At 37.1% G+C, this 11,149-nt stretch overlaps 1 protein-coding gene across 1 annotated transcript; it reads left to right on the top strand.

Moving 5' to 3' along the window:
- Positions 1-2,383: 2,383 nt before the first annotated feature.
- On the top strand, positions 2,384-7,145 carry LOC117635295 (zinc finger MYM-type protein 1-like). Its single transcript, XM_034369637.1, has 4 exons — positions 2,384-2,416; positions 4,102-4,173; positions 4,451-6,818; positions 7,033-7,145. The coding sequence occupies exons 1-4, from the start codon at positions 2,384-2,386 to the stop codon at positions 7,143-7,145; spliced, it is 2,586 nt and encodes an 861-aa protein (XP_034225528.1).
- The last annotated feature ends 4,004 nt before the right edge of the window (positions 7,146-11,149 follow it).

Genomic DNA, 11,149 nt, shown 5'->3' on the forward strand with positions numbered 1-11,149 from the left:
TTTAAAGTGAAATTATGAATTTACCCTTGGGGTAGGGGTAAATTGGTCATTTTCTTATCCGGAAGGATTTTGGGACCACGACTGGTATTTTTGGGTAGGTTGTACTGAGACGAATTCGTAGACACGCGGTAGGCTTGAATCGGAGTTGAAACGAGAATATAGCGATCAAAACATCATCAGTAGCAAACTTGTAAATATATTGAAAAGAGGAGAGTAAAAATCTGATTTTTTTCACTTTCTACCTCACTTCTTTCTCTCTCTCTCTCTCTCTCTCTCTCTCTCTCTCTCTCCCGCGTCGTCGTCCCCCTCCCTCTACTGTAATTACGCAGCCACCGTCTGTAAGATCCCACATCAACCAACGGAGAGGGGGTGATGTGCCTTATATGTGCACACCCGCATCCATCTAGCACGAGGCGTTTTGGGAGCTCACTGGCTTTGGAGTCGTAGAAACTCCGAAGTTAAGCGAGTTGGGGGCCAGAGCAATCCCAGGATGGGTGACCCACTAGGAAGTTGGTCGTGAGCTCCCAGAAATAAAACTGTGAGGGCTAGAGAGGGGGGCCCCAAAGCGGACAATATCGTGCTATAGTTGATCCCGGAATGTGACAATTTGGTATCAGAGTCACTCTACCGTGTGGTGCTAGTGTGCCGATGAGAACGTCGGGCCCTTTAGCGGGCTGGATTGTAAGATCCCACATCAACCAATAGAGAGGAGGTGATGTGCCTTATATGTGCACACCCGCATCCATCTAGCACGAGGCCTTTTGGGAGCTCACTAGCTTCGGAGTCGTAGGAACTCCGAAGTTAAGCGAGTTGGGGGCCAGAGCAATCCCAGGATGGGTGACCCATTGGGAAGTTGGTTGTGAGCTCCCAGAAACAAAACCGTGAGGGCCAGAGAGGGAGGGCCCAAAGCTGACAATATCGTGCTACGGCGGAGTTGATCCCGGGATGTGACACCGTCCCAGGCCACGGCCAGCCTCGAGACCGGACCCAAAATGTCCGACCAGACCTCGCCGACGTTCCCCAGTTCACCTCCAGCCGTCAGCCTCCTAAAAATACGAATTTCAGGATGGTTTTCATACAAATTTTCAGTCGCTCGATCTCTCTCCTCTGGCCGCCAATTCCGACGGGTGAGGTATGGTTTCTCATCATTTTCCTTAGTCTAGCTGACTGTTGCATAGGTTTGGATCGATTTGCTGTGTAGAAATCGATTTTGTAAACCTAGGTTTTGGTCGGATCTTAAAGTGAAATTCCGGCCAGTTGCCGTCCGAATTTGACCTCTCCGTAGTTGAATGAAGTGATCCTGACCTTAAGTAGAAGCTAGGATATGAAGGGTGAGGTCGGATGTGGAGTTTTTCCATCACTGGAATTTACTCTACACACCCACGTGCTGCCGGCGCTTGGGCTAGGCTGGTGAAGTTGCAATTTGACCAGATGAGATCCTTAGGTTGTCACTAGTGCATAGGATTTTACGGATCTCAATTTGGACGTCGTTTGACTATCGGACGGATTTTCGCATATTGTGCGTTATCCGGGTTCGATAGGTTCTGACTGTTGGATCTTTTCCCAATTAAAATATGTTGTTCTAGGTATTCCTAGGACCGTGTAGGACTTCACGGATTATGAATCGGAGCTCCGGATGTTCCGATTCAATAATGCAAAGTTTGTGGGTTAGTGATAACCGTACAATCTTGAGCGATTCCTAAACCTGTAATCGGACCTTAGGATATTTCCTTTAATGTACACGTACTGGGAATTTGGGGATTTAAGTATGTAATTTATGATTTCCACTTCGAAGTAATTTTATATTAATTAAGAGTTCGTATCTCGAAATAGGTGTACCGACTGCACGTACTCAGCAGGCAGGACCCTCTCGTGGTCAGGCAGCGTGGGAATATTTGTGAGTGGACCTTGTTTTCAATCATATGCATGGTTTTATTGATGAAAGATTTTTGCATAATGCTTTTAATGGTTTATTGAATATATTATATTAATGGGTTGAATTTGATGTTTGTATAGCGCTTTGGCAATATATTGTGGGTTTGGCATATTTGGGTATCGAGAGTTTATTTTATATGGATTTTGGGGAAGTTATATATATATATATATTCTCTATAGGCGAGATACTTGGGTTGTTGAAGTGAGTTGGGGAAGAACTTGAATTTGAGGGGTTGTTGAGAGAAGTTGTATGATTACACTATGTAAGTACCTTCCCCAGTTATTAGACTTTCCACACGTGGCGTTGGATGTTCCGGCTTGTGGGAAGAATAGGTTATCAGTCTCACACGCGGCATTGGATGTTCCGGCATGTGAGACACTTTCCATATGCGGTGTTGGATGTTCCGGCTTATGGAAAGACTCTGTATATTGTTTGGGATCATCACACATGGCGTTGGATGTTCCGGTGGATGATGATCCAGTCTGCGCTCGTAGGACTTAGTATTGGAGCTACACATGGCGTTGGATGTTCCGGTGTGTGAGCTATGGAGTTTCGTCTCCTGGTTGGACGGCTCATCCCTAGACGTAGGATAGCACCTGAAAATCCTGTGGGCTAGTCAAACGATCCCCCGATTGGATTGTTTCCCCGGTACCTAGGTAGTGTGATGAGTATATTGTATAGTTATATATATATATATATATATGTATATATAGTTGTGAGAGCGAAGCAATTAGAGTTTATCAGTGGGTTGGTAGAAGTAGCAAGATTGTGGGGATGTGGCTCACGGATGAAGTGATTTGTGTTTTAAAGAATTTTAAATGAAATATGTTTTGAGTAATTAAATAATGAATTGGGAACCTGCATGTCTTGAGAATTATTTTTACACTGTGGGGTTACTATATTGTTTTAAATGCAAATCTTGTTTTTGTCCACTCACATGTTTTCTATTTTGCGCCCCCCAGCCAGTAGTCGCTCCAGGAAGCGTGCAAGTGGTGTACGAGCCTCGAACTGTGAACTTCCCTAGTTAGGATTTGAGTAATTTCTTCTACTCAACTGTTCTTGTAAACTAAATTCAGTAGATGCTCTGTTATCGCCCATGGTAGATTTTACTTGTGAGGTCGGAGGCCATTTAGTATGTTTTGATGTATTATGAAAGCATGCTGCTGGTTGGGATTATTTTTGTATGTTGCAGGTTGAAATTTTTGTTGGGTTTGCTTAATTTACAGGGTAGACTCTACCAAAATTTTGGTAGAGAGTCTCGGTTTTTAGTAAGTGGGCCCGGCGTCGGGAGGATGTCGGAGCAAAGAAGGGTTCGCTTCGGTTTCCCGAAAATTCTGGGGCGGGTCCTGTCATACGTAGGCAACCTAAGGTTACTAGGTGCAGCCGCAGACTAAATGTTAGTCATGTTGTTTTATTGAGGTTGGTTCAGACCTTGTCGTTGGTCCTGAGATTAGGGTGAAAACGAGTTGTGATTGTATTAGGAGGTTAAAACCTCGTATGTTGGGAAATGTTCAATTTACATGGAAGACTCTGCCGAAGTTTAGGTAGAAAGTCTTGTGCCCTTATTTCATGTATATATTTGTATTAAAAAAAATTTTAAAACAAAAGGAGTTGCTGCCTGTACCTATCAGTGAAAAAGGAAGGCAATCAATCCAATCAGTCTTTATACTCAATCTCTAAAAGAAATGTATTGACTAAGGAAGTTCATTATTAATTAATTATAAAATATAATATAAAACAAATTAACAAATATGGGGAATCAAAATAGACTCTTATTAGCCACAAAAAGAAGGAAAAACCCTTCGACTTTCTCAGTTCAACCTTCTCAGTTCATAACACAAGCAAAGCAACGCAAGCAATTTTTTTTTTCCGGTGATTCTCCTCTTCTCCAACAGAGTTGGAAAATAAATCATCCACCAGTTAGACCAGTGCCTTTCTTTGAAGGTATTTTTTTTTTTTTTAAAGATACATATAGAATCTTTTTTTACTCGACTCTTGTAGTTGTTTTGTGTAGAATTGTGGTTTAATAGGATAAATAAAATCATTTGGTAATAATGATCAAGTGTTGAAAAATTGTTGTTTGTGCTTTGTGATAATTTTTGCAGTATTGTGGAAGCCTCGATAACTTTTAATGCTTAATACATGTTTGTTTTCAAATATTATAGGGATATGCAGCTCGGGAGGTTGCCAAACAAGGGCTTAAGCCAGGCGAACTAGCAGTCATTTCCAAAGAGGCGGTATGTTTTCTAATGCTTTTTCATGCTCACTTTCATGTGTTTGTATCCAGTTGACTGAAGATTGTGAGATGCTTTATGCGATTAATTGTTAACTTTTTCTTATTTATTATTTGATTCAACAGAAAACTTGGCTGGGATTCTTTTTCTTTATAATTGGAAGTTTCAAGTGGAAGAAAATATGCTCAAAATTCAGGTTTTATTGTTCTTTGTTAATTAGTTTTATTGTTTTTTTTTATTGTGTTGTGTTTATTCTGAGAATTAAAAAATGTTTCCTAAGAAACAACTTTCCGGAAATCTCAAGAGACAAAGAAAGAAAAAAGAAGAAGAAATTGCTCAAAGTTTAAGAGGATCTTTGAATAAATATTTTGTTAAACAAACCAATGCTTCACTTGAAAATTTAGAAGAAGATTTACCAAATGAATATGAACAACCAATTCAATTGGAAGAATTAGTAGAAAATGAGAATGATGTGAATGAAGAAATTGGTGATCTAGATGAAAATGGAAATAGTGATGAACCTTTCCTAGATGAAAATGAAAATATTGATGAACCTTGCCATGAAAATGAATGTCTCGAAACAAGATTTGATTTGAACATTTATGATCCACGAGTTTGGGATAATCTTGATGCAAAAATGAGAGATTTACTTGTAGAAAAAGGTCCCCTAAGAGAAACTAATCTCAAATTCCCCATGGACGAACACAAGAGACATTTTTCTTCAAATTATTATCTTCGTACGTTACCAAATGGGGAAACTAAGGATCGAAAATGGCTAGTGTACTCAAAGGAGTTGGATAAAGTGTTTTGTTTCTGTTCTAAGTTGTTTAAAACAATGAATTCTAGAAGTCAGTTAACTAGTGAAGGAATTAGAGATTGGAAACATCTTGGTGAGAAGCTTAAACAACATGAAAGCAGTATTGAACACCTCACTAACTTGAGGTCTTGTGTTGAATTGCAAATCAGATTGAAAACAAATCAAACAATTGATACAGAATTACAAGAGCTAATCAAGAAAGATACACTACACTGGAAAAATGTTATTGTCAGAATCATCGCTGTTGTGAAATGTCTTCCTATACATAATTTGGCTTTTCGTGGAACAAATGAAAAAATTTATGAAGATGGTAATGGTAACTTTTTAGGCCTACTTGAAATGATTGCAGAGTTTGATCCAGTAATGCAACATCATTTTCGACTCATTCAAGATAAGAAGATTCATTATCATTATCTTAGCCATAAAATTCAAAATGAGTTGATAGCTATTCTAGCATCAAATGTTAAACATGCAATCATTCAAAAAATAAAAACAGCTAAATATTTTTCAATCATTCTTGATTGTACTCCTGATGCAAGTCACAAAGAGCAAATGACTTTAATATTGAGGTGTGTAGATGTTTCAAGTACTCCAATAAATATAAAAGAGTACTTTTTAGAGTTTCTGAATGTGGAAGATACATCTGGATTAGGAATTTTTAATGAATTACAAAATGTAATTGAGTCCCTTACACTTAATATTGATGATGTGAGGGGACAAGGTTATGATAATGGCTCTAATATGAAAGGGAAAAATCTAGGTGTACAAAAAAGATTACTTGATATAAATCCTAGAGCATTTTACATGCCATGTGGTTCTCATTGTCTCAACTTAATAGTTTGTAATATGGCCAACTCATGTGTTAAAGCAAAATCTTTTTTTGGAGCATGTCAATGCATATATACGGTATTCTCTAATTCAACAAAGCGATGGAATGTGTTACTTGATTACATAGATGGTTTAACTTTGAAATCATTGTCAACTACACGTTGGGAAAGTCACATTGAAAGTGTCAAAGCAATAAAATCTCAAGCTTCCCAAATCAGAGAAGCTTTATTTAAATTAACAAAAATTAGTGAAGATGCCAAATTGAGTAGGGATGCTCAAAGTTTAGCATCAGGAGAGCTTTCAAGTTTTGAATTTATATTAAGTTTGGTTATTTGGCATGACATTTTGCATAAGATTAACTTAGTTAGTAAAAAGTTACAATCTGAAGACATGCGTCTTGATGCTGTTGTAAGACAATTAGAAGGACTTGTTTTATTTTTTGAAAACTATAGAATAAATGGGTTTGTTTCTGCCATGATTGATGCTAAAGAAATTTCCCTTGATATGGGAATTGAGCCTATATTTCCAAAAAAACGTCAAGTTTGTAGAAAAAGGCATTTTGATGAGGTTTCCAATAGTGATAGGGAACAACAATCAGCTGAAGAATCATTTAGAACTGATTATTTTCTTGTTATAGTGGATATTGCTCTTGGTGAATTGAAGAGTAGGTTTGAACAATTGCATTGTTTTGAATCTATTTTTGGGTTCTTATTTGATACTGCAAAGTTGACTTCGTTTGATGATAATGAATTGAAAAGTTTTTGTGTGAATCTTGAAAATGCTTTAAAACATGGTGATGTTTCTGATGTTGATGCAAGAGACTTATTTTCAGAATTACAGGTGTTGCAAGTGATGTTACCAAAAGAAGCATATGAAACAGATAAACCATGGACATCCATTAAAATTCTTGAGTTTGTAAAGAGTGTGGATATGTTTCCTAATGTAATGGTTGCTTATAGGGTATTATTGACTCTACCTGTGACTGTGGCATCTGCTGAAAGAAGTTTTTCTAAATTAAAATTATTGAAATCTTATTTGCGGACCACCGTGACTCAAGATAGGCTAAATGGATTAGCGATATTATGCATTGAAAAGGATATGTTAGAAAACATTAAATATGATAGTATAATTGATGATTTTGCATCTAAAAGTGCAACAAGAAGACATTTTAAATGATGTTTTGTGGTTTAGATTTCATTGCTATTTTTATTTTGTAGGTACATGTGATGATTCTTTGCTTCGATTAATTGTGGAGGATGAAAAGAAGATTGATCAAATCAAGAAATGCTTATGTAGATTCGGGAGGAAGCATGTAGACTCAAATATGTAGTTTTCGTTTTTTGATGCAATGTTTACAATCCGGGGTACTCTTTTTCCTTCGTTTGGGGTTTTGTCCCATTGGGTTTTCCCTAAACAAGGTTTTAATGAGGCCCCAAAGTGTTCTTCCTTATCTTTTGTAAATTCTTATAATTTTAATAAAATTAATTAGTTGATAATTTTTAATTTTTAATTTTGTTTAATTTGTATAAAGGGGCACACTTGAGAAAATTTGCCATGGACCTTAGAAAACCCAGGACCGGCTCTGGTTTCAGGTTCACCATTTCTCACACGTGGAGGTTTCAAACAGAGACAGACTAATGCTGCTAGGAAATGTTTAAGGTTCACCATTTCTCAGGTTCACTCTTTCCCCACGTGTGAGAAATTACATATTCAGCTTTATCTTATCTACTCACTCTTTCCCCACGTGTGAGAAATTACATATTCAGCTTTATCTTATCTACTCAGGTCACTAACAGGTTAGCAAATATACCTTCTTAATTTAACTAAAAACTCAAACACCCTAAATTTTTTCTACATCTCCTCTTCTGATGTTAAGTTACTGAATCAAGGCAATGCTCCAGTTCTATTTTTCTTGAAATCTATTCATATAATTCAGTTCACTTTTTACTTCTAGTTCAAGTTTCATCACTGTACTGGATAAAGAGTTTTCTTGGAATCTATAAATATCAGATAAAGAATGAAACCTTGAGTATGCAACCTGAGTGCACTTGAAGCAACCTGAATTAAAAATTGAAAAAGAAAAACTTGTCAATGTGCTCAAATTATCTCAATGCATACAAAGAACTAGGACAACCTTTCAGACCACAAAAAAAAAAAAATTAAAAAAATTAAAAAAATCTAAAATCTAAAAAGAACTAGGACAACCTGATTAAGCTTTTTTTATGTTTTATTTTTTAAAACTTTAACTATCAACTAAGAATTTCAAAGAATAACTTTTTATCAGTTTTCTAAAAGGGTTATTAAAATGAACTTTAAGAATTTTTTATAAGATTGCTTGACTATAATATTTCAAACTCATGCTCTAACCAACACAAGCGAGCATTTCAGCCTACAATGAACAAAGAAGAAATCGACTAAATTATGTACGAACTGTAATAAGACTAGCTAATCTTTAAGACATTTTCTCATTATTTTTCTGGTATATAGAAAACTACCAATTCTGACATTAATTACTAGATTACGTCACTGTCTGCCACATGCATTTCTTGAAATATTAAGTTTTCAAAAAATCACTCAGTAAATTGGGATTTCGGTCATATTGTCCCCAAAAATTGTGAAATAGCCAATTAGGATATCGTAATTCCTTCTTTGCAGCACAGAACAGGGAACTAATTTCTACTCTTCTTCTTTCTGCTCAGGCTAATATGAATAATGCACGTTCTCATACTGAACTGTCCATTCAGCTACTTAATACATGACAAAGATAAACTTGTAATCTGCAGACATCAATTTCTTCATATTTTCCTTTATTAGGCAATCATGTTAAGTAATCAACCAACAGGCAACGCCCAGAAATATGTACTTCTACAATACGATCATTAAATTTACAGTATACATGCCATTAGAAACAAAATGAATAATCAATCTTTGGTTTTTTTTTTCCTTAACTTGTCTAACCTTCAGAAGATTGACTGTATTAAGACCAAAAGGACGACTTTTGCTTTCTTGCTTTTCTACCATCTCAGTCACTTCTAGAATTCCATCTTCCATTACTAACTTTTGAAACATTACAGCAACCTGCAATATGCAAAAGCCTCAAAAATATTATCGCTGTAAGGGAAGTTGAGACAGTAGAAAAAGTTTATAGCAAACATGACATCACATCGTAGTCAAACAACTTGTTACGTTCCCATTCTAGCTGTAGTTCATAGCCCTTTTGTATTATGTAAGGGCGTACAGCCCAAAACTTTTCCGGTTTGAATGTATTTATCTGCAGATAGCGTTGTACGCAAAAACCAAGGGTGGGAGTCTGTCATGGCCCGTAGCTGAGAGAAAATGAACATTAAGCTTGATTTTAATCTATTGTTGATGCTTGAGATGAAAATGGAACACAGGCATATTAATCACAGATAAAAGAAGGGCCACAGTATAAAATCAGTATGATCCTACACGCAATACTATTAGAACATAAATAACCACTCCTAGAATCTGCCACAACCTAGCTGTCAGTAACCATTAAGTTTTCCCATTTTACTTTCATCTACTTTTAACTTTTTTTTTTTTTTTCCTTTTAAAGTTGGTTTCTTCTAATAATTTTTATTTTATTTTTAAAGGCCATGGATATGCATCAAGGAGGAAGGAGGAGAAAGAAGGCGGAAGGAGAACGGCAGCTATGCAGAGAAAGAGGGTAGAACGCAGCTGGGGTACAAATAGCAGTATCTTTTAGGACGAAAGTTGGGAGGCAGAGGACTGAGAGGTAGCTGGCATTTAGGCCAATTTGTGTTAAATTTTGGGAAGCGTACATGTTTGTTGTAGTTGCTATGATTGAAGGTATGAAGAGCATCCTACCCATCAGCCAATGAATATGCGAGACACTCCCCACAAGTCACGGCTTGAACTAAAGCTGAAAATGCTTCCCGCCATTCTATTTAGTTTGAATGGCTCTGTTTTTCATTTTTTAGTTTAAAAGGCTTTCTCTAATTGTTGTAATAAGGACCATTGGATTAGAGGCCAAGTTGTTTCTTAAGTGTGGTGTTAGATTGAGACAAGTGTAATCATCTCATAGGATGATAGTTTAATGGCTAGGATTGAGTCTTGTTTGAGGCAGTTAGAGAAGAATCTCTCTTCTCTCTCCTCAACGGTTATATCCTTGGGAGCTGCTTGTAATGAAAAAGATGTAACAGATTTCAATTCATTCTTCTTCTTCTGTTTTCTTTACACTGAGAGCAACGTTCTCTCAAGCCTCACTCCCAAACACATCCTCCATACACACTCTTAAAACTATGAATTCTATCATGGCCTCAGAGCCAGGTTTGGTTGCTTGAGCTGGGCGTAATCTGTGAACAGAAATTCGAGCTCGATCTGAGCTATAGCTGAGCTGATTTGAAGAATCGAAGTAGCTTGTTCTTGCATCAAGATGTCTCATATGGCAGGATCTGGAGCAGCTGAGCTTCGAACACCAGTTTTCAATGGTGAAAACTACGAATTCTGGAGTATTTGAATGAAGACTATTTTGAAATCACACGGTTTGTGGGATCTGGTCGAGAATGGGCTAGATGACTCAGGCATGAAGAAAGAAAAAGAAGAGGCTGCAGGAACTGAGAAGTCCATGGCGGCTCAGATTCTGATGAAGGATGCTCGTGCACTTGGATTAATCCAAAGTGCAGTTTCAGATCAGCTATTTCCAAGGATTGTGAATGAGGAGACCTCGAAGGGAGCTTGGGATATACTGAAACTGGAATTCAGAGGAGATAAACAGGTACGAAATGTTAAATTGCAAGGGTTACGTAAGGAATTTGAATATGCTCGCATGAAGGATAGTGAATCTCTATCTATCTATCTGGTTAGATTGTTTAACATGATGAATCAAATGAAGAGTTATGGTGAGGAGCTATCTAGGGAGAGAATTGTGCAGAAGCTATTGTTTAGTTTGCCAAAGTCATATGACTCTATATGCTCTGTGATTGAACATTCTAAAGATCTAGAAACTCTGGAAGTTCAAGAGGTGGTTGCCTCCTTGAAGAGCTTTGAGCTCAGATTGGATAGGCATACTGAGAATTCTTCAGAAAGTGCCTTTGCTAGTCTGAATGTGGAAGACAAGAAGTCTAAGAATGAGAGCTTCTCTGGAAATCAGAATTTTCAGAAAAGTACCTTTGGTACTCAAGACTTTCAAAATCATTGGAAGCCTAATGATGGTAACAAAATAGCCTGTAAACATTGTGATAAGCTGCATTATGGAAAGTGCTGGTTTGAAGGCAAACCTAAATGTCATGGATGTGGAAGGTTTGGACATATGGTCCGAGACTGTAATGGAAATAGAAATTCACATAGGGT

This window comes from Prunus dulcis, chromosome 7 (assembly GCF_902201215.1).
Source record: "Prunus dulcis chromosome 7, ALMONDv2, whole genome shotgun sequence".
NCBI lineage: Eukaryota > Viridiplantae > Streptophyta > Magnoliopsida > Rosales > Rosaceae > Prunus > Prunus dulcis.

What these genes read in the sequence shown, in the direction of transcription:
- LOC117635295 (XM_034369637.1), top strand. Translation starts at nt 2,384, where the DNA reads ATGGCGTTGGATGTTCCGGTGGATGATGATCCA. An exon ending in TTCCGGTGGATGATGATCCA is followed by an intron (nt 2,417 to 4,101) that starts GTCTGCGCTCGT and finishes CAAATATTATAG; the next exon opens with GGATATGCAGCTCGGGAGGT. An exon ending in CAGTCATTTCCAAAGAGGCG is followed by an intron (nt 4,174 to 4,450) that starts GTATGTTTTCTA and finishes ATGTTTCCTAAG; the next exon opens with AAACAACTTTCCGGAAATCT.